The following is a 27,929-nucleotide window of genomic DNA, read 5'->3' as shown; positions in this document are numbered from 1 at the left end:
TCCAAAATGATCTAAAGATTCAATGCCATCCCTATCAAAATATTAATGGCATTCTTCACAAAACTAGAGAAAACAATCCTAAAATTCACATGGAAGCACAAAAGACCCCAAATAGCAAAAGAAATCTTGAGCCAAAAGAGCAAAGCTAGAGGCATCAAAACATCTGGTCTTAAGATATACCACAGAGCCATAGACAGCCATAGTAAACAAAACAACATGGTATTGGCATAAAGACAGACAAATAGACCAGTGGAACGAACTGAAAACCCAGAAATAAACCCATGTATCTATAGCCAACTGATTTCAACAAAGTTGCTAAAAACATGAAGTAGAGAAAGGACACATCTTCAACAAATGATGCTGGGAAAACTGGATATCCACAAGCAGAAGATTGAAACACGACCCCTATCTCTCACCCCACACAAAACGGAACCAAAATGGATCAAAGCATTGATCCATTGGATCTGAAACTACTAAGGGAAAACATTTCAAGATACTGGTACAGACAATAATATTCTAGATAGGACCTTAAAGGCACAGAAAATGAAAGCAAAAATTGACAAATGGGACTACATCTAAAAAGTTTCTTCACAGCAAAGAAGACGGTCAAGAGTGTGAAAAAAGGATGGAAAGGAGTAGTTGCCAGCTATCCAATTGACAGAGGGCTATTAGCGTCTATAATAGACAAAGAAATATAAAGCCCTAACAACAAACAAACAAAACCCTAAGAAATCCAATATTTTTTCTTTCTTTTTTTCCTTTATTTTTGTGCTGGGTGGGGGAACATTGTAGCACTTACAAAGGTCCCTACAATGTATCAACTATACCATACTTGAGTACCCCCTGCGCCACTCCACTTTATCCCTCCCTCCCTTGGTTCATAAAAGGGAATGATTTGAATACTTTCCAAAGACAAAAAATGTTTCTTGCCATGTGCTGCCCTGTATCACCTTGGGACTATGACAGCAAGATGGCCATCACCAGTTCTGGACCCTCAATCTTGAACCAGATCCATGAGCCAAAATAAACCTCTTTTCTTTATAACTTAAGAAAGAGGATGAAGAAAAATACAAATGGCAAAAAAACTATGAAAAAAGCCTAATATTAGCCTTCAGGAAACATGCATCAAAACTATAATGAGATATTATCTCTTCCCAGTTAGAATTGCTGTTACAAAAAATAAATGAATACATAAAAATAACAGGTGTGAGCAAGGATGCAGAGAAAATGAACTCTTATGCACTTATATGCTGTTGATGGAATGTACATTAACACAGCCACTATGGACTGGGAGAGTGTTTGCTTAGCATGTGCAAGACCCTAGGTTCAATCCTGAGAACTGGAAAAAAAAAAAAGAGATCATTTTGCAGCTAGGTGTGTTGGTGTACCCCTGTAATCTTAGCACTCAAGAGACAGAAGCAGAAGGATCGTGAGTTCAAGGCCAGCCTGGCCTACCTAGTGAGCTTGAGGCCAGCTTAGGGCTGCATACTATATAGTCTTGTTATAGTCTATTACAGATACATTGTATACATATACATATGTATGTATACATATGTGCATATATTATACAATGCAATACAATATACATATATTGTGCAATATATGTCTATATAATTACATTTTATATAACACACGTGTATATTAGATAATATATGTGTATATGTGTGTGTATATGTATATTTACTATGGAAAACAGTATGAAGGTTTCTCTAAAAACTAAAAATATTGCTACCATATGGCCAGGCATGGTGATGCACAACTATTATCCTAGTACTTTTGGGAGGCTAAAGCAAGAGGATTGAAAGTTCAAGGCCAGCCTATACTACATAGCAAGACTGTCACAAAAAAAGAAAGAAAAAACAAAAAACTACCATATTATCCAGCTATTCTACTCCTGGGTATATAACCAAAATATGTGCAAAGGAAATGAAGTCAGCCTACAAAAGAAATACCCGCATGCATATGTTTATTGCAGCACTACTCACAACAGTTACAACATGGAATCAGCCTAGATTCCAAACAACAGATAAACAGAGAAAAAAAATACAGTATAGCCAGGCACTTGTGGCTCCCGCCTGTCATCCTAGCTACTCAGGAGGCAGAGATCAGGAGGATCGTGGTTCAAGACAGCTCCAGGCAAGTAATTGTTGAGACCCTATCTTGAAAAAAACTATCACAAAAAAGGGCTGGTGGGGTGGCTCAAGAGGTAAGAGCTTCTGCCTAGCAAGCATGAGGCCCTGATTTCAAACCCCAGTGCCATCTGAAAAAGAAAAAAGAGAGAGAGAGAGAGAGAAAAAAAATACATAGTGAAGTATTATTTGGTCATAAAGAAGAATGAGATATTGTCATTCATAGAAATATGGATGGAACTGGAGAACATCATGTTATCACTGGTCATCTAATGTAGGAAAATTCCTTGGACCATCTGGGGTCTGTTTCCTTATCAGGAAAACAAGAATGTTGGACTACATAATCTCCAAAGTGATTTTGCTTCTAAAACTTTTGACTCTACGGGCTATCTTGCAATCACTGGAATTCACAAACACCAGGCCAGAGCACTCTGTTAATTTTAGGCTGGAATCTCAACAGAGGGCCTGTGTTAGTTCAGTTTCTATCACTGATGTCAGCTCAAGCAGTTTCCAGGCCCACTTGGACCATGGCTGCAGTGGCCTCTTGAGTGTCTGGATTCTATGCACAGTGAAACTACTACTTAGGTAGCCCTGTACTGAGCTGACCAATCCAGTCTTCTCTTCTCAAAGCAAAGCCTTTCAAAAGAATTTACATTTTTATACCTTTGAAGGGTGGGTTCTAGCTAATTCCTGAGATGCCCTCAAAGCATCTTCCCTATTATCCTGGGTTAAAGCACTTGGCTTTTTAAGAGGTGTTAATCTCTTCAACAGCCACACTTTCCTTGGCCCCAATTTTGCATGTACTTTTCTGACCAAGTTGCAAGTTTTTCAAACTTTTCTGTTTTGTTTTATGCTCCCAATTCTCACTGGCTAACAGTAGTCAACAATAACTATCCCATAGCCTGAATGCTGTGCTGCCCTGAAATTTCCTCTGCCAGATGAACTATCCCATCACCCTTATGTTCAGCCTGAAACAAAGTCTCAGGGCATGGATAAAATGTGGACAAGTTCTTTATCAGAATGTAACACAAATAACTTCCAGTGTGGAAAATTAAAATTTGATCTAGGTCTTTCACCCTGTACAAATATCAATTGAAAGTGGATCAAGGACCTTCATATAAAGCCTGAAACTTTGAAACTACTGCAGGGAAGAGTATGGAAAACATTGAACACAGGGACATAAGCAAGAACTTCTTAGAACTCTAATGGCTCAGCAATTAAGTGAAAGGATTGACAAATGGGATTACATGAAATTAAAAAGCTTCTGTACAGTGAAGGAAATGTTTACCAGACTTAACAGAATGGGAAAAAATCTTTGTCAGCTATATATCTGACAAGGGATTAACAACCAGAATTTATAGGGAACTCACTAAACCCCCAAATACTCAATGATCCACTGAAGAAATGGGCAAATGAATGAACAGAGCTTTTTCAAAGGAAGAAGTACAAAAGGCCAAAAAACACACGGAGAAATGCTCAATATCCCTGGCCATAAAGAAATGCAAATCAAAATGACACTAAGATCCCATCTCACTCTTGTTAGAATGGCTGTCATCACGAACACAAGTAACAACAAATGTTGGCAAAGATGTGGGGAAAAAGGAATTCTCAGACATTGTTGGAAGAAATATAAATGTATAATCACTATGGAAACAATATGTCAGTTCCTCAGAAAACTAAAAATAGAACTGTCATATGATCCACTCCTAGGGATCTATCTGAAGGAATCCAAGTCAGGTTACAATAAAGACACCAGCACACCATGTTTATTGCAGCATTATTCACAATAGCTAAGCTATGGAAACAGCTAAGATGCTCCACTACTGAAGAATTGATTAGGAAAATGTGGTATTTATACACAATGGAATTTTACTTAGCCATAAAGAATGAAATAATGTATGTAGTTCACAGGTAAATGGATGGAACTGGAAAACATCATCTTAAGTGAAGTTAGCCAGGTTCAGAAAGTCAAGAGTTGCATATTTTCTCTCATATGTGGAAGATAGGCTCAATACAAATACAAGCATTATCATATATACATAAAAGTATATACAGAACATGCTTCCAAAAGTGTAACTGTTAATGGAGACTAAGGCAGGAGGAAAATAAGGAAAGAATGACAGAGAATGAATAATAACAAAATACATCACATCTGTGTAGGAACAAAACACACTAAAAACTGCTGAACAACACAGATATGGGAAAAGGGTAAGGAAGAGTAGTGGAGGGGAACTAGACTGACTTAAGCTCAATATATCTACAGGTTAAAAAGAACAACAACAACAAAACAAGACTCACACCTGTAATCCTAGTTACTTAGGAGGCAGAGATCAGGAAGATCATGGTTTGAAGCCACTCCTGGCAAAGAGTTCACAAGACCTTATCTTGAAAAAAATCCATCGCAAACAAAAAAGGGCTGGTGGAGTGGCTCAAGGTGTAGGCCCTGAGTTCAAACCCCAGTACCACAAAAGGAAGACAAAAATCCTTTTTTCTTTTTGAACAGCAAACACTTGAAGAACAGGAACCGAAAACAGGTCATGCTAAGGGGAGGATACCAGTAGGAGGGGAGGGTAAATGAAAAAAGTAAAGAGAATGAATACGATGTACTTTCTGTATTGTCATGGCAGGAACAGTGCAGCTGTGGTATGTTGTTACTTACTACAGACTATCCTGACTAAGTCACTGTGTCCTGTTTTTCTTGCATGGAAGCCTTGCTGAACCTTGCTCACTTCCTTCATGCCAGGGCCTTGCCTTCTCAGCACAAAGGGCCTTGACATGGCCTGTTCATGTCAAGGTTTCTTCTCAGTCTATTTAGTTACTGGTCTTCCACACTATACAAGTATGAATATGGAACATTCAAACCTACTGAAGTCACCATAAGAAGGGGACTGGGGTAGAAGGGAGAATAATGGAGGGGATGAACCAATTCGGGGTATAATACATGTATATATAGAAATGTCATAACAAAACTTCCTGCATAACTATCATAAACTTACAAAAATGACGTTTTAAAAAAATTTAAGGATGGGTAGTGGCCTTGTTCTCACTTTTCTCCTCTGTTTGGCGCACACTGTGCCCCATTTCCATCAGCCTCCAGCCCGCTGTCTCCTTGAGACCGAACACCATGCTTTCAATAGAGTTGCAGAGTTCTGATGGAGAGGTATTTGAAGTAGATGAAGAAATTGCCAAGCAATCTGTGACCATCAAGACTATGTTGGAAGATTTGGGAGTGGATGATGAAGGAGATGATGACCCAGTTCCTCTACCAAATGTTAACGCAGCAATATTGAAAAAAGGTCACTAAGTGCTGCACCTACCACAAGGGTGACCCTCCTCCTCCTGAAGATGATGAGAACAAAGAAAAGGGAACAGAAGATATACCTGTTTGGGGCCAAGAATTCCAGAAAGTTGACCAAGGAACACTTTTTGAACTTATTTTGGTTGCAGACTACTTAGACTTAAAAGGTTTGCTTGATGTTACATGCAAGACTGTTGCCAATACGATTAAGGGAAAAACTCCTGAGGAGATTCGGGAAAACTCCTGAGGAGATTCGCAAAACCTTCAATATCAAAAATGACCTTACTGAAGAGGAGGAAGCCCAGGTATGCAAAGAGAACCAGTGGAGTGAAAAGAAGTGAAATGTTGTGCCTGACACTGTAACACTATAAGGATTGTTCCAAATACTATTTGCACTGCTCTGTTTATAATTGTTAATATTAGACAGACAGTAGACAAATGAAGTAGCACATCAATTATATTAGCATAAGATTGTCCTTATTGCATGTGTAGTTTGAGTACAGACTCCAAACCTATGGCTGAGTTTCTGCTAGTATGAGTGAAAGCTTTTTTTTCACTCTGAATAAAACTGAACTATGGGTTCTCTGTAGAAAGTGGCATTTTGGGCTTTCCCTCTTTTCTGTCAAGCAATTTCTGCCTAGTTCATTGTCCAGTTAACTCTAGTTAAGCTTTTAAAAGTTGGCATTGTAAATAAAACAACTTGCAAAAAATTATCTTTATTCATGAGTTGGAAACTAGAAAAGGCCTACTTGAAGTTAATGTTCTGAGGGAGGATATTGGGATGTCTTCCAGACTCCTAGAGTCAAGCATGTACCACTGATACTGATTAGTTTACATGTAGCAGGGCTCTTAATTGGACTTGAGGACTTTTTTAAAAAAAAAAATCTTCTCAGCTTTGAACATGTTGTCTAGAGTCAGTTACTACCTAGTTTGTGGGGTTTTGGGAAAAATGTAAGTAGACAGTTTGTTAGCTTTTCCATTAAAAAAGACACTTAATTCAAAAAAATTTGAAGGACAAGAATGTCAAACAGGTTCTTTTGGGGGATCGGTAGCAGTGGGAGGGGGAAAGACATAAGGGAAGGGAAAGGGGACAAATATAATGGAAATATCTTGTACTCCTGTATGAAAATAGAATAATGAAACCTATTGAAATTGTTCTGGGGGGAGTGGGTATAAAGGAGAAAGAGGGAGGGGATGAATCTAATTAAGATATATTGTAAGCACTTATGTAAATGTCACAAATGTCAACATTGTACAACAATATACTAATAATAAAAAATTAAAATGTACAATATTTAAAAAATGACCTGTCGTCATTTACTGTCCATGCACAGCATTTACTGTCCATGTTCCCATCAGTATTCTGGTCTTATGAACTCCCACCAAAACTGTCCATTAACCCCTTCTGTCAGGATGCCAGGCTTTTTCTAGCCAGTACCTCCAAACTTTTCCAAACACCTCTTGCAAACCAGTTCCAAAGACTTCTGAACCATGTAATCAGGTATAGTTACAGCAGTAACACTACTCTCAGTAACAACTTCCAGTGTTAGTCAGCTTCCTATCTCTGTGACAAAATATTTCACATAAACAATTTAAAAGAATTATTTTGGCTATGGTTTTAGAAGTTTCACCACCATGATCAGCTGGTTCCATTGCTCTCAGGCCTATGATGAAGCAGAACATCATGGTGGAGAGGGCATGGTGGAACAAAGTTGCTCACCTCATGATAGCCAGAAAGCTGAGTATGCAAAGAGGCAGAGGGGGACAAGACACAAAGTTCAAGGGCATGCCCCCAGTGACCTACTTCCTCTAGCTAGGCCCTACCTCCTTCAGTTTCCATCACCTCCCAGTAGTCTATTCAATTATGAGTCCATCGATGGATTAATTAATCCATTGATGAGATGATTAATCCATTAATGAGATGACAGTCCTCATGATCCAATCACTCCCTATAAGTCCATCAGCTGGTCTTTAGAATATGGCCTTTAGAGGACATTTTAGAATCAAACCATTACAGGGTACATTTGATAATGCTACCATACCACATGACATGATGTAATATATGGGCTAGTGTGTGCCATTAGCATGAGTTCTTGAACAATTTCAGAAATTTCTATGGACAAGGAGAGGACTCCCTAACTCTGCCCGACTGCATGCTTTGTGAGACAGAGTAGTCTGCCCCTTATCTTCAGGAATATTCTTAATACCCCCAGTGGACACGGGAAACAATTGATAGTACCTATAATATACCTATGATAAGGTTTAAGTTATAAATTAAGCATAGTAAGAGAGTAACAACAGTAACTAAAAGAAAATACAGTAATCATAACCGTGTACTGCAATAAAAGTTATTTAAAATTTATAAATTTACTCATGGAATTTTCCATTTAATATTTCCATTCACTATTAATTGTAGGTAACTGAATCCATCAAAAGCAAAACTGCAGGTAAGAGGAGACTGCTGTAGGATGCAACACATTTAATTTTATACTGCCTTGGTCTTTGTTCAAGCCAGCAACACACTTTCCTATTAAGTACTGCTGCACAGTGTTAGGCCATGTACTAGTTGATTTGCAAGAATTTACAAGCACCATCTCCTAACTGGCCTCCTCATTCCAATTCATCCAATATGATGCCAGGTAAACTTTCCCAAAGCACATTAGCCCTGCCTGTGTCATCCCTCTGCTTTTAAGCTTCTCTCACCCTTATCATTTCTCTTATACAGTAAATTCAAACTTCCTTAGTCTGGTTTACAAGGTATGCTGTGTTCTGGTTCCAATAAATTTTTTAGCCCTTTTCCCCTTACTAGCCTTCAGAGACCTTGTATTCTAGGCAAAATAAACTGCCTAAGCATCCCTACAGCATAATTTCATATTAACATTTTTAATAATATCATTAATCATTCTAAAATCTAAAACATAGTTTCCTCACAGCATACAAACTCAAGTCTGTTCTTGAAATAGGTTAATGTAGTTCCTTATACTGATCTCTATCTAGAATGTTCTTTCCCTGTCATTCCACATAATCAAATTGTTCAAGTAAGTCACATTACAATTTGATAACTGACAAATGAGTACTCAATATGAAGCCAAGCATTCATACCAGATCTCTCTCTCTCTCTCTCTCTCTCTTTTCCTATCTGACTCCATACTTCATCTGCCCTTGGTCTTTCCCCTCTAGCCTATCCATTGTGTAACGTGTCAGGAGTTTCACACAGGCAAACAAATCAGTAACAAGAATAGCTCAAGGGAATAATAATCCTTGCTCTTGAAATTTGCATAAATGAAAAACATTTTGTGACTAGGCAATTAAATCAGATGTGTGTTATCTGGTGTTATGGTTTAGAGCCAAAGGCTTGGTTCCCAGCTGGTGACGCTACTTTGGGAAGTTCTGGAAACTCTAGGAGGTGGCACCTAGCTGGAGAAAGTAGGACATTTGAGAGGGGAGGCTTTTTTTAGGGGGGTGGGGAGGGTATCTTGTCCTAGGCACTCTTCTCTCTCTCTGCTTTCTGACTGCCATGAGGTGAGTAACCTCTTTCACATGCTCCAACTCATGAGGTTTTGCCTTTCCACAAATCCAGGATCAACATATCCATGGACTGAAACCTCTTAAACCATGAGCTAAAACAAATCTTCCCCCCCCCTTAAATTATTTATTGTCAAGTATTTTGTCCCAAAAATTGAATAACACATCTGAGTACAAGCCTTCACCTATGAGAATGTGCCCACCAGTTTGTGATCATCCACCAATTATACAAACTGATCCAAAATCAGCTTCTAGGCAAAATGGTCCTTTAAAAGGATAGTGGTGTTTGGGTCAGCGAGCTCCTTGCTTAGTAACTTTTCTCTACCATTGCCTCTCGACTGACTAGCTTCAGTAGGGTGGCAAGCACACCCAGCCTTTGTGCTGTAACCAATACAAGTCTTATGCAAAGCTTCCTTCCATCCCTCCTCACTCTAGCAATTTCTATCCTTTTCTGAACTCACAAAATGTTTTCGTTATACCTCTTGTGTTAGATTTTTATCACTGTGACAAAATACCTAACAGAATCAACTCGATGAAGAAAGGCCCCTTTGGGGGATATTTAAAATCCAGTCCTTAACACCTTTTATGTAGCTCATGGGTTTCTTTTTTGTTTCATTTAATGTAAATGACATATAATCCAAACGATCAAAATCTCTGGAATAACCAGCATTCAGTCTTAGTCCTATTATGTGTACCCAGTACCTAATACACAGCCTATGTGCACAATAAAAGTTCCCTTAATGAATCAGGACAAAGCTAGTGTGAGAATCACAAACACCTACTAGCGGAAACTGACATCCAAAGCCGGATGGGGAGCGGAGAAGTTACATGGAATGAGGTCCTAGATTGGTCAGGTACTGTGCTGAGCACAGCTTCATCCTTTTTTTCATACTAGGGTTTTCCAAAACCCTATGAAGTATGTATGAATGAGATGAGGAATTGGGATGAGGGAAGTCACGAATTATACAGAGATCACAACTAAGTCTGCTGGCATTTTTTCCAATCCTTCTAATTTATTACTCCGACACACACCAAGAGTAAAAACGTTCTAGGATAAAACGCAACCCCAACCCCACCAACCCTCTGTCAGATCCACCTGCAGTAGGCCCAGTTCGGGGCGAAGCGGAGCGGCTTATTTATAGAAGTACAGGCCCCGCCCCTGCGTTTTCGTTACGTCATCACGCAAAGCCGAGACGGCGTGGCCACGTCCTTTAAATATGGCTTCCCGGGCGTTGCGTGAGTGTGAGTGGGGCGGAGCGTGTGTGGCGTGGTCGCTGTGGTGGGGCCCCGAGCCGATGCGGACCATGAGGTGGGCGGAAAGGCGGCTACTCAGCCCCGACGCCCGGGAGCGAGCTGCCCTGCGGCGGGCGCCTCGTGGGAACGGGAGGAGGAAACATGGCGGCTCCCGCTTCTGACGCGGCTCCTTTCCCGGCTTTGCTCACTCTTCTACCTGCTTTCCTGGAACTTTCGTCTCTTTCCTTCAGCCGTTCCCTTTACCTTCCTCGGCCCCCCACTCTCCCAGCCCCATAAGGGGTCAAAGTGTAAGAGATGGATTAAATGGGAGCAGGTTAGGCCCTCCAGGAGTGTGAAGAAACTGGTTCCTAAATCTGTTACTTTCTCACGTGTCACTTTATCAGCCCGCCTGGGTGACAGGGAAAGCACCGAACATGGAGAGATTTTTAGTCCTGATTATATCTCCCTGTGAACCTGTGCGTTGTCACTTAAGTTGCCTGGACCTGAGTCTCATCAAATGTAAGGTTGTTTTGGAAAGGTCTAAGATCCTGAGATCCAGTTTTTCCCATGCATCATGTGCCAGAATGTGCCTCATAACGGAATATGCTTGGGAAAACGCAAGCAAGATTTATTTTAACAGTGAGGGACTGGGGTAGATTTGAGACATGCATCTCCCTGCCATGAAGTGATGCAGTATTTAAATAATGAGCGCATAATTCTGTTTTGTCTCCTACTAACTATGAATGTCCTAAGAGTGACACTTCTTGCATAAATTAAATGGAAAAAGAGGCTTCCTACATCAATGCTGCTCTGCTACAGAGAACCTTGAGAACATTCATCTGTCTTCCTATTCTGTTTTAGGTGCCAAGTCGGTTGGAGGTAAACTTGAAGCAAAGGTCCTTTCTCACCTGAGTTAATAGCACCTCACCTAGCCAGTCCCTTGCTTTTGATCTTGACTTTCTGTTTTTCCTCAGTTGAGTGTAGATTCTCAGGGATCCTGCCTCTCTTGGAGCCTTTGCTGCCTGGCAGCAGAATTGTGGGCTAGAGTGAAGTAGAAATCTAGGAAGATGAGCTCCAGCATGACCATGAGTGAACCAAGGCTGAACTGGTGAGTTCTGTCACTTCCTAATGCAGGGAAGAGGAGTGAAACAGGGCTGGTGGTTGATACAGGAAAGGAGGGTTTATGGCCTGCAGAGGTTTGGAAGAAACAAGACAAAAGTTCAGGGTCTTGGAATTTACCCTGTTTTCATCTGAACAACATATTAAACACTTAAAAATGTTTTAACTAACTGACTTGCACTTCTAAGTGACAAGTCAATATTCAGTTGTTACTAGGCATAATTTGTCTTGTGTTAATGGTTGACCTCTTGTAAAGGAGAGATGCTGGAATTTGCTTGTGTCCAAAACTTTTGCCCATTTCCATACAGGCAATAAAAAGACCACACTTCAGTTGGGCATGGAGGTGTACATCTGTAATCCCAGTACTGGGAAGGCTGAGGCAGGAGGGTAGAGAGTTCAAACCCAGCCTGAGATATATATGGGACCCTGTCTTTAATTAAAAAAAAAAAAAAGAATTTTTTTTGTTGTGTTAGAATCTATATTAAATGATAATACAAATCCATAGATTGTACTGTATTTTAGAAGTGTGTGAGAACAAATACATAACCAAGTTAAGTAATATAATGGTTTGTCAGCATCTAATACACATTGCTGCTTTAGATCATTTTAACACACATTTACTGAGCCAGCCAAGGAGGATATGAAGGTCACAGAGAGGCTACAAATTATTTTTTGAATAGTACCTAATTCAAAGAGTATTAAACCAGTATGTTCAGTAATACATGTTTATTGTAAGCTACTCTCCTCTGTCTCCAAGGGAGTTCACCGTCTCTGAAGCTCCTTGTTTTAAAATGACCTCTGGAAACCTAAGAATTTAATAAAATGTTACGGATGCAATACCGTGACAGAGTAATGAACTTTACACTGGTCCACAGCAAATAAAGGCTAATTTTACATTAATACCTTAATATGTGCCTTTAAAACAGAAAGAAATGAATATGGTGGAAATATGCTAAGATGTCCCATTTGGAAATGGGACAGGCAAAAGCTGGATTTGATTAGTGTGTTCAGTTATAGGTTTTAAGAGACATTCACATTTGTGTATCTTTCCAGTGCTATGAAGTATGTGTTCATATGCTGTGCAGATACTCTTACATATCACTGGCATTGTGAAACCTTTGCCCACTATTAAAAAGGAATTCTCTTTTTCCACAGAATTCACTAATCACTGTCCAGTGATTATGGTTCTCAGTGTTTTAGTTTTTTCACTTTGGCAGCATTGATTATATGTTAGTCTTAATTAATGACGATATTATAAAAATTGTATATCACTTTAGAGGTGATTTTAACAAGGGCACACCATTTATGTCATTTAACAAAGTTAAACCAATTTAACAAAAATAGGTAGGCTATTTGGTCTTTTGTCCTGGCACAATAATGCAGGAAACAAAAATAAGCTGAGAAACATTTTCTGTGGCAAACATCTTAAGTCTCTCTGACATTTATTTAATTGGGTAGTATAGGAAAAGCATTTCATAATCAGCATGAACTTAAAGCTCTCCAAGAAGTAAACCTTGTAAGCACGTAGATCTGTATGTGAAATCAAACATTAAGAACTGTCTGTCTAGGAAAGATGGGTAGAGAGTATGTGGCCATAAATTACAAGTGTACCATTATGCTTCTTTGTCTAACATGAGATTTGGAATTGTCAAAGTAAGTAAATCACTTTGTTTCACAGGGATCTTTCCCCAAAAAATGGCCTGAAGACATTTTTCTCTCAAGAAAATTATAAAGCTCATTCCATGGCTCCAAGTTTAAGAGAACTATTTATTTTATCTAACAGGTAATCTTTATTTTTTGGTTATTTTTATGTTTAACTGTTGTTTTCTAATAGTTGAAGTTTTATATCTATTTCCACAATTAATCATTCCATTTATGGAAATGTGAGGAATAGAAGAAAAGTACTATTAACACTTTATTACTTTTTTCCCTACAAGAACATGTACTTATATAGAAACACATACAAAATGGAATCGTAACTATAAATACTACAAAATCCTATAAAAGTGTTTTACAGGTTGCTTTTTTTCATTAAAATCAACATTTTATATTTCCTTCCATGCCCCTGTATGTACAGCCCAATTTTCTTTCCCACCGCCACCCCAGTCTTCATAATGCCTGCATCATACTTTATTAGTGATATACTTTTAATACATTTAGCTAGTCCTGTGTTGCAGAATGTTTTTGTTGTTGTTGTTGTACTGCTGGGGATTGAGCCCAAGGACTCTTGCATGCTAGGCAGGTGCTATACCACTGAGGTACATTCTAGCCCCCTTTTTAATTATAAATATATTGGTAATTTTTTGTAATTCTATAAGGTAAATTCATAGAAATTGTTTAGTCAGACAGTATATATATTTTATATTTTAGTTAATGCTGCCAAATTGTCAAAGAATTTTTTTCCTCTCTTGTATTAAAATGACCTGTTTGGTGATAACTTTCACTTCTTATTGCTTTACCTGCCTGTAGCAGCTCTTGCCTTTCATTCCTTTTTTTTTTTTATGGGTGGGGATATGGGGTTTGAACTCAGGGCCTAGGCCTAGCTAGAGGCACTCCACTAACCCCATCAACCTTTTTTTGTGATGGTTTTTTTTCTAGATAGGATCTCACAAACTATTTGCCTGGCTTCCAACCTAATCCTCCTGATCTCTGCCTCCTGAGTAGCCATGTGAGCTACCAGAGCCCAGCACTCTTTCCTTTTTCATTGGCTGATCCTACTGTATTGTGGATTAATCTGGAAACCAGCAGATGGGGAATTAGGGAGCTCCTCTAAGAGAGTTCATATTTACTTTCATCCTTTTATCTTTTACAATGGAGGAAGTATCTCTCCCTATCTTTCCCTGCCTTCTTAGTGCTCCTGTTATTCCTGTGTCTTTGTTTTTTTCCTATTTTAAATTATTTCAATCAATATTTGAATGTGCTCAAATTTTTCCTGTTTTAATAATTACTGAACTCTCCATTCTCTTATAGTCTTACCTCTTCTGTCATTTTTATGTATACTTCTTTAGGGACGTGTATATGTTTGCTGGGAGGAGGTAAGGAACAGAAAAGCTGTAGGGCATAAAGAAAAGAAAATAATAAGGGTCCCTCCCTATCAATAATTACTTTAAATGCACAAAACAACTTATTCATGTAATTTACCTTCTAATGTATAAAAAAGAAGAAACAAGGCATTCATATCATGTATTTCTAGACTTTTGATTATAGTAAGGAATGATTTTTCAGGCTTTATTATTAATTTCCAACTGGTTAAAAAAAGAATTTAAGATTTTTGTTATTCTTAATTTTTTACTTTTGTGTTCTTTTACATGTTGGAAAAATATTAATACCTTTAATTATGCTGCTTTCAAAACTATGAGGTTTTTATTCAACCCTTATTCCACCACAAAAATGCTTTTTACTCTTAATTTCAGCATTAAAAGCTTTCCTTTGACTCTGTACTCCATACACATTTATAAAATGGAAGTACCACTAGAATAGTGTTTTTACACATAAATAAATAAAGTTGGTATAGTCTTACTTTTCTGGAAAGCATAAAATTTATATTCATTTACAATATTTGAAAAGTTTGCCTAAGAATAAAGGAGAAAATTAAAGTGTCCTGTGAACCATTCATATAGAAATACCACTATAAACATTGCCTTTATTTAAAATTGAAGATTCTTATTTCAGGTATTTATGATTCGGTTTTTGAGCCAGCAAGGGAGAAAGTGGATTTAAATAGGAAAAAAAATGAAGTTTTAACCTATTCATTATAGATCATATGCAAAGATTCAGGTAGACTTGAGATGGAGCCCAGAATTACCATTCCCAAATGCTGCTTTTAAAGCAGCTACCAAGTCAGTAGGCTTTAAGTATGGAAACTAACAGTTTGGGATCTGGCTTCCCCCTCCCCCCACAGGAACTTTAAATAAAAAGGAGAAAGGGTAGTTGACAAAATGAAGGGAGGAAACTTCAAACTATCAAGTGAAATAAAATCTAATGCTATAAATGAGGATAGAGAAACCCTGTCAGATGCTTTGGGTTTGTAGTGATGAAGATTTTGGCAGCACTGCACTTGGAAATGATCTTGATGTGCTGCTATTTCATTCTTTGCTGAATGTAGCCAATTTAAACTGCTAGATTTCTTGACATTCCTACTCTGGCACGTCTGAGTCAGCATCTTGTTGCTGCAGAAGCTTAATTAAATTTGCCAGTTTGTGCCACAAGGACAGACATGTTCTCATATTCAGAGAGACAGCTGTGAAGCAGTATTGTTAAGAGTTGCGGACACAATACTGTTAGGTTTGAATAGCTCTCAAGACATTTTCTAGTGAGAAATCAATTTGCTGTAATACATTTCTCCCAAGATCAGCAGTTAATATTCATTTTGTTAACCTAAAATGAGCTTATTTTTATAGTTATTGGAGAAACTTTAGTAGTTAAGTATGTCTTCTTTCACATTGTTTTCAGAGTCAATCTAGCATCCTGATTGTAATTTCCAAAATTCTTTTGCCATTAGCTAATCAGCCTCATTTGATTAGTTTTTTTTTCATAGTTTAAATTTAAGAGAGTAGTTTTGAATGTTTCACTTTATTTGGGAAGCCTAAATCTTTTTCTAAAATAATATTTTCAAATTTTGTAAATTTTACCATACTTACTGTAGTATTCAAAAGTTGATTTAAAACAAATTAGTGTTAGCTTGGGGTAAGGCTTAACTCACCCTTTCTGTAGACACATGTGTAAATTAGTAATTCCCAACCTTCTCAGGCTAAAACCCTCCTATTTCTTACAGGAGTGTTTATATTTGTAAGAAATAAGATACCTCCTTTACTAGCCTGAAATGAAATTAATAGTTTATAATTACCACAGATGTAATCTTAGTAATAGATTATATAATAAAAATAATAAATAAATATAGAATTGTGAAATAAAAGGAAAATAATTTATATTATACTATGTATTTTAATATGTAAATACATAGACACTACTGCACTGGAAGATACAATGAGATAGTGAGATGTACCAGTTATGGCTGGTGTAGTTCAGTGGTGGAGAACAGGCTTATTGTGTATGAGGCCCATGGGTTCAATCCCCAGTGCCAAGGGGGGGAAAAACAGAGTAAGGTTGTATTTAAGAGAAGTATCATGAAAAAATGGGAGAAAATAAAACATGGCATAAGGTTCAGTTATAGCAGACCAGGACTTTTTTTCCCTCAAATTACTTAGAGCTAATGAACAGAAATATTTTTATATAAGAGGAAAGAGACATTTGAAAGTTACACAGGACAGTGCAATACATTATTATAAGCACCCAGTATTCCTTACCTTTGAATTCCTTTGTCCCCCGTCCCTTTTGTGATGACTCAGATTTACTTACAGACTTCCAACATGCCCTGAAGAAACTAACACTGTCATAATTCAAAACTGCTCCCTTCCCTTTCTCCCTCTTGATCCCTGATCTGGATGTCTGTGAGGATTCTTCTTAGTCACTTATTTGGTATGTTCGGTTTAGAAACTAACATCTTCATAGTCACATTGAATTGATCACATATTTACTTTTCTTCTCCATTCCCTTATGTAAGCCACTTGATCTTAAGTCATAGGGACAGCACTGTACTGTGGTTGTATCTCTCGTACCTGGCAGAGGCTAGTGATTGCAAATATCAATAAATATTAAGGAAAGTGGAAGTCGTGACTGGCATTTCATAAACAAGTCTGGGTAGCGGGTTCTGTAGCTATGCACTACTTTCTGTTCAGGTGTACTTCATTATAGATGTGCCAGAATTTTTCTTTTGCATTCATAAAAAACATTGAGACATTTCCATGAACTTAGCTATGTATGTGCCTAGTAGAGGATTGTAAACTTTCCTAAAAACACTGCTGCTTCCATAAAATATGGAGCACAGTTGTTCGAATTTTCTTTTTAATTCTTAGGATAAACAGAGAAAACCAGAAAGTTTAGAATCTCAGTGAATTCATTAACTTCAAGTTTGTGACCTAATTGTATCCTTCTTAATGACTTTTGTTTACCATATTAACTGATGTGTCCTACTGAAGGATTTGCACATTGAAAAACAACTAGTATTGTAGTAAGATGTGAATATGAATAAAATTGGCAAGGATAACTTTCCCCTCTTAATAAAGGAGGAAAAAACCTTCCAAATTGAATAGTGAGCTTAAGTGTTCCTTTTCCTCTCCATCAGGTAGCTAAAGGTAGACTTGACATGGGATCCTGTCCTGCAGAATACTTAATCTTAGCTGAATAACTAAACCTCAAAATGCAGGTGGCAGAGTTAGATAATAATTCAGAATTCACTCTGTTAATCATGCTATATTCTCCCTTTTGATTGAAAATCATGAAGTTCCATGACTGTAATCTTCATGTGAAAAGCACATATTTGTAAATTGTATTTTTTTCCAGACGTATAGGAGAAAATCTGAACGCCTCAGCAAGTTCTGTAGAAAATGAGCCAGCAGTTAGTTCAGCAACTCAAGCAAAGGAAAAAGTTGGAATGGTTCTTCTTCCAAAGCCGAGAGTTCCTTATCCTCGCTTCTCTCGTTTCTCACAGAGAGAGCAGAGGACTTACGTGGACTTGTTGGTTAAATATGCAAAGATGCCAGCAAATGCTAAATCTGTTGGAATAAATAAAAATGAATATTTGCAGTATTTGGTATGTATTCAGTAAAAAATATTAAAAGTCAGGAAATATTTTAAATTTTATTTTAGCTATACTCATTTACAGAAATAGAAGAGTAAGGAGTTTAATTGGTACTTTAATGTTTTTGTTTGTTCTATTGTATATAGTTAAGCCATTTTGCTCTACTTCTGAGCATCTCTCTCAGGTTCATCTCACATACTAACAATAAAACTTTACACAACTTATTGGTTCAATTTTAAGTTATTGTTTAATTATTACTTTAAATAGTTTCCAAATTCCCAGTTATATTTATGATGCTGTGCTTAACATCTTTTTAGCAAAGTAATCTTTACTTATATCTATGATTATTTCCTTAAGACAGATTCTTAAAAATAAAATTGCCAGATCAAAGAATATGAATTTCAACGTACAGTTAACCATTGGGTAAATTGTTCTGCAAAAAGTTTAAACTAATTTGTACCACTCACGTATGAAAGTTCACTTGCTTGTTTGTTTTGCAGCACTGGGGTTTGAACTCAGGGCCTTATGTTTGATAGGCAAGTGCTTCTTTTGAGCCTTGAGCCGTACCTCCAGCCCCAAAGTTTTTTTGTTGTTGTTTTTGTTTTTTTAAAAAACTATCTTCCCCTAATACTGGATATTGCTGTTTTTGCCTCTAATTGGATATGGGGATAATGATGATTTCTTTTTTTTTAAACTTAATTTAACTTGTATTGATCACTAATAAAATAAGCATCTTCTGTGCATCTGTAAACCATTTTTACTTCTTTTGCCTATTTATATTGTTTGCTCATTTTTCTATTGGAGCGTTTTTTTTTTTTTTTTTTTTCTGGTGGTGGTGGTTTTGGGGCTTGGGACTCGGGGCTTTCCATTTGGTGGACAGGTGCTCTACTGCTTATACCATGCTTCCAATCCTTTTTTCTCTGGTTATTTTTGAGATTGGGTCTCGTTTTTTTGCCCAGGCTGACCTAGACTATGCTCCTCCTGTTTTGAGCTTCCTGTTATAGCTGGAATGAAGGTGCATGCCACCATACCCTGTTTTTTCCATTGAGATGGTGCTTCGATAACCTCTCTCTCTCCAGTCTCTGGTGATCCTCCCAGTCTCAGTTTCTGGCAGGCCCTGCAATAATATCCAGCTATTGGTTTAGATGGAGCCTCATGAAAATTTTGCCTTGGCTGGCCTCAAACTATGATCTTCCAGATCTTAGCCTCCCAAGTAACTAAATTACAGATGTAAACTACCACGTTCATAATCATTTTTTATTTTTTTCCCCCTGCAGTGCTGGGGATCAAAACCAGAGCCTTGTGCATGCTAAGCCAATACTAAGATTGTGAATTTCTAAGAATGTATTATAGTACATTTAATCATTTGCTTTTCTATTTTGTAGAGTTTTTAAAGTTTTTTTGTTTGTTTCTTTGTTTTTATGGGTTTCTTTGTGCTGGGGTTTAAACCCAGAACCTTACACCTGCTAAGCCCACACTCTACCACTAAGCTGTGTTCCCCAGCCCTGATAACAGAAGTTTATCATTATTCATATAATAATTTTTATTAAATTTTTATTTGTGGTTTCTGCTTTGAACTTTATTCTTTAAGCCCAAATTATTAGAACAGTGATTGAGAACTGATTTTTTGAAAAATAAAGTTCTTTATTCCATGCCATGTCTACTTTTTTAAAATCAGGATATGAAAAAACATGTGAATGAAGAAGTTACTGAATTCCTAAAGTTTTTGCAGAATTCTGCAAAGAAATGTGCTCAGGATTATAATATGCTTTCTGATGATGCCCGTCTCTTCACAGAGGTAAAAAAACAACAAAAATGTGCAGCATTCTGAAATGTGTGGTGATCTCATCCAAAACATAGGAAATGGTCAGTTTTGTCAGTTTAGAGAATAGGTTTTACGTAGGCCTTGTATTTTTAATGTTCTGGATTAATAGAAATGCCAGCATCTCAAGGTCACATACTGTAGCATATTTATGAAGGTGTGTGTTTGTATCTTTAATTATCCAACTACACAAAGCAATTCCTCTTCATTCATGAACAGTATATTCTAAAACCCTCTGGGTGCCTGAAGATGTATGTAGTACTGGATCCTGTAGAAACTGTGTTTTTCCTCTACATACATAGCCATGGTAAAGTTTATAAATTAGGTACACTAAGAGATTAACAACAATAACTGAAAATAACATAGAACAATTATAATGATGTACTGTAATAAAATGTAGGTGTATTTGGTGTCTTTTTTTGATCAAAATATCCCTCTGTATTCACCATCCTTTTGCCTGATGTGAGGTGATACAGTGCCTACAGGATGAGAGAAATTGAGGTGTATGATGTAGGTGTTACAATGGTGCACGAGGCTGTTGACTTACTTGGGCATAGGCACTGCAGAGCTACAGCAGTCCATCTGATAACTGAGATGTCTTCTAAGTGACCAACTGGTTGCAGCATATGCAGTGTGGATGTGCTGGACAAAGGAATTTTTTCCATGCTGAGCAGAATAGGCCGGATGTTACAAGATTCCTATCATGCTACTCAAAGCAGTGCACGGTGTAAAGCCTATTATACTTATTTCTGGAATTTTCCATTTAATATTTTTAGTTCTTGGTTGACAGCAGGTCGCTGAAACTGAAACATGAAACAATAGGTAAAGAAGGACACTACTATAGATAATGTATATCAGAGTACAGGTGTAAAACTCTTAGATACTCCTTTCACTTTCTCTTACATAAATAATAAATTAAGTGAAATTCAGTTAAAAGCACTGTAACATCCAGTGCAAATTTACCAAGAATGATTTGCCAATAAATATCTAACTAGAATAGTCCTTGTTACTTAATTCTTATGTATTGCTTTGCTTTGCATGTTCACATTCTTGTAATGACTACCACAGGAGGGGAAGGTTAACTAGTATTACAAATAAGGAGCAAAGATATTATACAGGTAGGGGTTTTTAGTGGAGCGTTTTTATAACCAACTTTTCCATATTAGCCCACATCTGTATTAGTTTTGAGCAATATCCTAGGTGTGGATGGAGGGAGAAAATGTTAAAGATAGTGGAGAGTAGGGACTGCAAAAAGGATATGAAAGTATAAATGAAGAGATATCCTGGAGTAAAATTACTGATTTACAATGAGACATTTTACAAATATCTGAAAGGAGAGGGAATATAGATAAAAAGATTTGCTTACTGCTAAGAGCTTTTGTGATTAAAAATGTATTCTAAAAGGTTCAGACAGTCTTCATTGACAGAAGAAAAATATGTATCTCATAAGATAATATATGTTTTAATTATAAACACTTCCCCCACCAATAGCCATTGTCTCTCTGAGTTATTTACATGTTATCACAATTGACATATATGTTTCTTGGGTAAAGCTGTGAGGGTTATTTCTTTTCCAATAAGTCATTAATATTTGTAAAACTGGAGAAGAAAATACTGAATACTTCATCATATGAATTAGTTACAGTATTTCATTTATTTTTAGGTTATAGATTAGAATGACATGTAAGAACACTACTTCATTAATTGTACTTGGGAATCCTTTTAGAGTATTAAACTTATTTATTTCTAATCATTCATGTAATTGCTTTCATTGCAGTACATTAAAATATGTGTCTTCTCTAACTTTAAATTTTAATAAGACTGCTAATTTTAGTATGACTCAATATAAGTATTTTAGGAAATTAGGTTAAAAATTTGTTATGAAAGCTAAGATTAAATAAAATAAGGAATATACAATGCTTGTGGATTGTTGGAAGCCTAATTAATGAAATGGCTCTAACTTTTGCAGTGTATGATTCTGTAGTCACATGTCACTAGCATGTTTTTGTTGCCTTGTCAGAGAAATATAATACAAATAAATTTTTATTAATTTTTATTTTCTAGCAAATTTTAAGAGCTTGCATTGAACAAGTAAAAAAGTATCCAGAATTTTATACACTCCATGAAGTCACCAGCTTAATGGGATTTTTCCCATTCAGAATAGAGATGGGATTAAAGTTAGAAAAGACTCTTCTTGTACTGGTAAGAATTTTTGGTCTGAAACATCATCTCTATTTCATGTAGATATTGTGTTTAAATTTTGAGCAATAATGAGATAAATTTTTGAGTATGTAACACAATCTGTGTTTATTTTATGGATCCAAATACCTGATGTTTTAAAAATAGCTCTGCTAACTTTCCCATTGTCTTTAATGCTCCTGAATGCAAGCAGGAAGCTCTTTAAAGGAAATTTGTTCACAAACATACTAGAAATAAGTGTGTGGAGAGAGTATTTTTAGAGTTTCCACTATTCCCTCCTATCATTGGTTCTCTTTAAAAGAGAAAATGGAATTTAAAGTGGCAGAAAAATTGCATGAAACCCTTCTCTTGCACCTTTTAAAAAATACCAAAAACAAAAAACATAGGTGGTGCTTGTCAAGCAATAACATGAATAAATGTCTTGGCTTAAAGAGGTTCTAAATTTGACATTTGAATTTCCTGTGATGAAAGATACTGTTCTTAGGGAAAAAAATATGTCAGAATTTTTACAATAACACATGCAATTTTTCCGTATTTAGGGAAATGTTAAATTTGTGAAAACAGTATTTCCCTCAATGCCTGCAAAATTGCAGCTCTCAAAAGATGACATGTCTTCCGTTGAAATGCCAAAACAAACAGCTGAAGCTATGCATTATGTAAGTAGCAAGGTGGCTTTGGGTATTCCTCAATAATCTGTACCTCACGAAAGACACATAGCCTGTTTGTTCTAATGTCTCTTGCATAGCTTTCTTTCTCCTCTTCATTACTTTATCAAAGAAATTTACAATTTCTAAATAATAACTAAAAGCTTATTTCTTGTTTTTCAGGATATTAGTAAAGATCCAAATGCAGAGAAGCTTGTTTCAAGATATCATCCTCAGATAGCTCTAACTAGTCAGTCATTATTCACCTTATTAAATAATCATGGACCAAGCTACAAGGAACAATGGGAAATTCCAGTGTGTGTTCAAGTAATACCTGTTGCAGGTTTGTGATTTCCTGTGTCAAGTAATGCTCTCAAAAGAGAGGTTGAAACTATTCAATTTCAGCTGTCTAAACATAAATGGTCATTTGTTAAACACAAAGTTAAATGTTGACTTAAAGCAAATATAAATTGACAGCTTTTTGTCAGAACTTTTTTGAATATAAAGCTACTATAAAATAGATTCCTAAATGAAGTTTTAAGTCTATAGTATGTGTAGTCATATTGGGTGACTTAGTGTAACTTGGTGTGACCAGAGATGAAATGGTGAGGTTCTGATGCCTTTCACTGGAATGAAGGAATGCAGTATTTTATTAGATGACCTGCAGCGAGTAAATTTCCAGTATTTAACTTCCTTGGAAATGAGAGTAAATGTAGGTTTATATTTAGCAGGATAGTCTCAAAATCTTTTGACAATAAAATTAATATTTGTATATTAGTTTCTCTACTCAAAAGATTATCTACCCCTTTTTGTTCTGGTTTATATTTAACAATTTTATATATCTTCCTGATTAATATTATTAAATATAACAAATACAATAAATCAAGGACTATGTCTAATTAAACAAAACTACAAATTAGAATTAAACGTACTCTTTATGGTAAAAATTTCATCACTTGCATGTTCTTGAAAGAACTGGGTAATAGTAACAGTAAGAGTACACCAATAAAAACCTCCCAAAACCCTTTTTAAACATTGTGAGAAAAGAGACCATATTTCCCTTGCCCATTAGTTCTCTTCTCTTTGAGTCTCTAAGGAACTTTAAAATCTTCTAGTCCAAGAGTGGCAGATACATGAGTTATGTGCTCCCATCCCCCTACCCTATGTCTCTTTGTTCAGTAATCCTTCTGTCATGCACCTGGTTTTGTTTTTTGTTGGTTTGTTTATTTTTGTTTTGTTTTATTTTTAAAATAATACTACTAGAAAACAGTCATGGTGGTGTGTGCTTGTAAATTCTAGCTACTCTGGAGATAGAGGCAGGAGGATCACAAATTCAAGGGCAGCCTGGGTAAAGTTAGCAAGACCCTGTCTCAGAAACAAATACAAACAAGAGGCTGGGGATGTGCAGTGCACTGGTAGAGCCCTTGCCTAGCATGCACAAGGCCCTGGGTTCAATCATGAGGACTGCCAAACAAAGCAAAAGCAGCTACTAGATACTAATAACCCCTTTGTTTATGTTCTGTTTTAAGGTTCCAAGCCAGTTAAAGTAATTTATATTAACTCACCACTTCCCCAAAAGCAGATGACAATGAGAGAAAGAAATCAAATCTTCCATGAAGTTCCATTAAAATTTATGATGTCTAAAAACACATCTGTTCCAGTCTCTGCAGTATTTATGGACAAACCTGAGGAGTGTGTATCTGAAATGGACGTATGTAATCCCTTTTAATTTTTCCCTCCCTTAAGAGAAGGTCCTTGTTTATCTTTTTGAAGCCCAGAGTGTATTACAAGTCTTTATGACACACGCATCAAAACACTACATGGCACACCATTAATGTTACACTTTTTAGGTTTTTATGACTCACCAAAATAAAAATTTAAAAAGTAGGGAGATGATCTGAATAGACATTTCTCAAAATGTTCAGCATCATTAATCATTAGGAAACGTCAATCAGAACCACAGTGAGATACCATCTCTCCTGGTTAGAATGGATACAATCAAAAAGATAAAAAATGACAAATGCTGGTAAGGATGTAGAGAAAGGAGAACTCTTGCACATTGTTGTTGAGAATGTAAATTAGTATCGCCCCTGTGGAAAACAATATGGAGGTTCCTCAAAAAGTTAAAAACAGGAGTACCATGTGATCAGCAATCCCACTTCTGGATATACATATTTAAAAGAAATAAATGAAAACAATGTATCAAGGAGGTACCTGCACTTCCATGTTGACTTCAGCATTATTCACAATAGTCAAAATAAGGACTCACCCAGTGTGTCCAGTAATGGGTGAATGGATAAAGAAAATGTGGTATAGAAATACATTGGAATACTGGTCCGCCTTTTGAAAGAAAAAAATCCTTATTAGCAGCAACATGGATAAACCTGGAGATCATATGCTAAGTGACATAAGCCAGACTCATATACACAAACGCATGATTTCACTTAAATGTAGAATCTAAAAAATCTGAGCTCATGGAAGCAGAAATCAGAATAGTGGTTTCCAGAGACCAAGGAGGGTAGAGGAGAAGGGGAGATGGGGAGAAATTGGTTAACAGATACAAAGTCACAGCAAATTAAGAGAAATAAGTTCTGGTGTTCTGTTGTACAGAAAAGTGATTACAGTTAACAGCATTATATAATTCAGAAAAGCAGGAAGAGAGGAGTTTGAATGTTCTCATCACAAAGACATGAGTGCTTGAGATGGGCAGGATAACCTTCAGATCCTGAGTTGATCAGTACATAATGCATAAGTGTACCAACACATGACACTGTACTCCATAAAGATGAAGAGTTGTTACCTGTCCAAAAAAAAAAAGTCTTGCTTCATAGAGATTACACGTGTCATCTTCTAAGTATATGTTGCAGAACTGTAAAATAATTTATTTTACAAAGACTCGTTCAAATGGACTCCAAATCTCAAAACCAAATTCTTCTTCTACATAGTTAAATGATTTACAGAGGTCACAGATGAGACAAAATAGATAGAAGTATTCTTAAACTTGGAATTTTAGGCATATAAAAACAAATGTAAATTATTCAAAACTATTATTACTTGTTTGTACAAATATTCATTGTGTTTACATGATACTAGGTGAACATGCACAGCTTACGTCTATAGGTCAGAACCTTCAATCCTCAAGTCCAGATGAATGTGAAGGTACTTTGACATAAACTCTTTGTTTATCTTGCTCATCTGTAAGATGGGCATCATGTTAACTAACTCATAGTTGTTTGGGTTTTAATGAGTTAATACATGTAAAGCATTAGAGTAACACTTGGCACTCTGTAAATATTTGCTTTTATTCTGTGGGTTGCAAAATATTTTAATATGATTATTAAAGCAAAACATTCTGTTTCTAGAAAACCACTCATTCTGCAAATACTTATTGAGTAGATTCTGTGGTATGCAGTGAGGATATAGCAGTGGAAAAGGTGTTTTCTCTTGGCACTTACATTAGTGGTAGAAGGCAGATATTTAATAAGCAGCAGCAAAAAACAGATAGTAATAAATTCTGTAGAGGAAAGTAGGACAGGTTAAGGGGAAACAGAGTTGGATGGGGATGGAATATTTTCTCATGACATGACCAAGAGGGCCTGAAAACAGGAAATACAGAGACTTGCGGGAAGTGAGGAGGCAAACAAAGTTTAAGAAGAAAATATAAAGTTTTCCCTTATACTTACAAGCTCATACATTTTTAAGGAATTGGTCTTTTGATTTTTCTATTTATGTTTTTCTCTTTGCCAGTTGCCACAATATTTTTACAATATGTATGTCATTAAGCCCTTCCAACTTTTCTTACATTTTATTCTTTCACATTTTACTTTTAAAAAACATACGCAGATCTTTTATTGGTGGGAAGTGAATGTCAGGAAGTAACAAATGCTGCAAAGAAGCATAGGTTAAGAGAGATAAAAAAATGGCAGAGTGACTTCATTTAGTAATGATAGGCTGGGTAATTTTGACCTTCCCAGTACTGGTGGCAACTAAAAAATACTGTTGGACAAATTGTAAAAATTTCTTTTTTAGAAGCATCAAAGAGATAGTGAGGAATTACAGGGTTGAGATACTGAAAAAGAATGCAGGAGGCAAGGCTTTTTCCTAAGGTAATTTTTTCCCTAGCCAGTTTTTACTGCTTCTGAGAGGCAACTGAGAAATGAGCTGTGCTTTTGGCAGCATCACAGGACTAGGGGAACAAGAGCCAGAGTTAACGTCTCCACAGGGCATACCCTGTGAGTACGGTGGGCCAGAAGTAAATGGGTTTGGGGCTATATTTCACATTTGCAACATGATGCTTCTGGGCTGGTATGGTATCCACCTGACTCCTAGCAAAAGCAAATGAAAATAATTCTTAGAAGAAGATAATGTAATACTGAGTCTCAGATGATGGTTCTTCTGATTTTTAATGTCTAGTGTTGTAATGTATATTACTTAGAATTCTGAAATTCTGATTTTTGTCTCTTCGAAATTCAGAATGCTTTGTAATTACTGAGTGCTTTGAGTTTGTTGTTTAGACTTTTCTTAATGATTTCTAATTTTATTTCCCTCTAAACAGATTCTGCTTTGTACAGTGTTGAGATTGTGTTTGTATTTTAACTTATAGTCCATCTTTAGAAACGCCTCTTGGATTCTTGGGAGGAAAAGGGTATATCTTTGTAGTCTGTATATACAACATATGTTTTCAGTCACTCACCTATATTTGTTTCTGTCATCTAATTAATGTTGTTCATACTTTCTGTATCCCTGTTTTTGCTTACTTAGAGACTAGTCAATGAAATACAGTTGTGTTTCTGTCTGCCAGAAAATTTCTTATATATAATTTGTCATTTAATCTTTAGAACAAATCTGAAAAATAATCGTACTCCTATTTTAGAAATAGGAATTTAAGACTCAGAGAGATTAAGTAACTTACATAAATTGAGCTTTCTTAAAATCTGATTGCTGTTAGTCTTTCTTTCAAATCTTAAACTGAAAGGTTAGTGGTGTACATAGCCCATAACAGATTTCCATAGTATATATCTGCCAGATTGAGGAGAGAGATTCTGGTGCTTGTTTGTCTAGTAGGGATGGGGCAAGTATATTTCTGAATAAATTGAAGCTGTGTCTAGTTCTTCCATTACCAGAACAGTACATGAAGAACTACAATCTTAATGACTTCATGTTCCAGAATACAATAAAATACTTTCTGTCCATTTCCGCCCGATTTTATATTACTTAAAGTTGGTTGCCATGAATAGCAGTAAAAAAAGTATGTGACTAATTGACGTAAGGATGCACTAGAGACTGGTTACATTTCTCTGGCTACATTACAAATGAGCTT

At 36.4% G+C, this 27,929-nt stretch overlaps 1 protein-coding gene and 1 pseudogene across 5 annotated transcripts in view; both read left to right on the top strand.

Moving 5' to 3' along the window:
* Positions 1–5,253: 5,253 nt before the first annotated feature.
* Positions 5,254–5,768, top strand: LOC109689793 (S-phase kinase-associated protein 1 pseudogene; annotated as a pseudogene).
* Positions 5,769–10,134: 4,366 nt separating this feature from the next.
* Ice2 (interactor of little elongation complex ELL subunit 2) overlaps positions 10,135–27,929 on the top strand; it is a 40,014-nt gene continuing 22,219 nt past the window's right edge. The window contains exons 1-9 of one of the 5 annotated variants that reach the window (XM_020168828.2): positions 10,135–10,194; positions 11,160–11,293; positions 12,983–13,087; positions 17,707–17,956; positions 19,623–19,742; positions 21,831–21,968; positions 22,505–22,621; positions 22,793–22,952; positions 24,139–24,320. In XM_020168828.2, coding sequence (XP_020024417.1) covers positions 11,253–11,293; positions 12,983–13,087; positions 17,707–17,956; positions 19,623–19,742; positions 21,831–21,968; positions 22,505–22,621; positions 22,793–22,952; positions 24,139–24,320 — 1,113 coding nt within the window. In that variant the 5' untranslated portion in view covers positions 10,135–10,194; positions 11,160–11,252. The other 4 variants (XM_020168841.2, XM_020168834.2, XM_074066094.1 and 1 more) reach the window with 4 other exon arrangements.

Source organism: Castor canadensis, chromosome 2 (genome assembly GCF_047511655.1).
Source record: "Castor canadensis chromosome 2, mCasCan1.hap1v2, whole genome shotgun sequence".
In the NCBI taxonomy this organism is placed as follows: Eukaryota; Metazoa; Chordata; class Mammalia; order Rodentia; family Castoridae; genus Castor; species Castor canadensis.
This window is presented reverse-complemented; position numbering and strand designations above follow the sequence as displayed.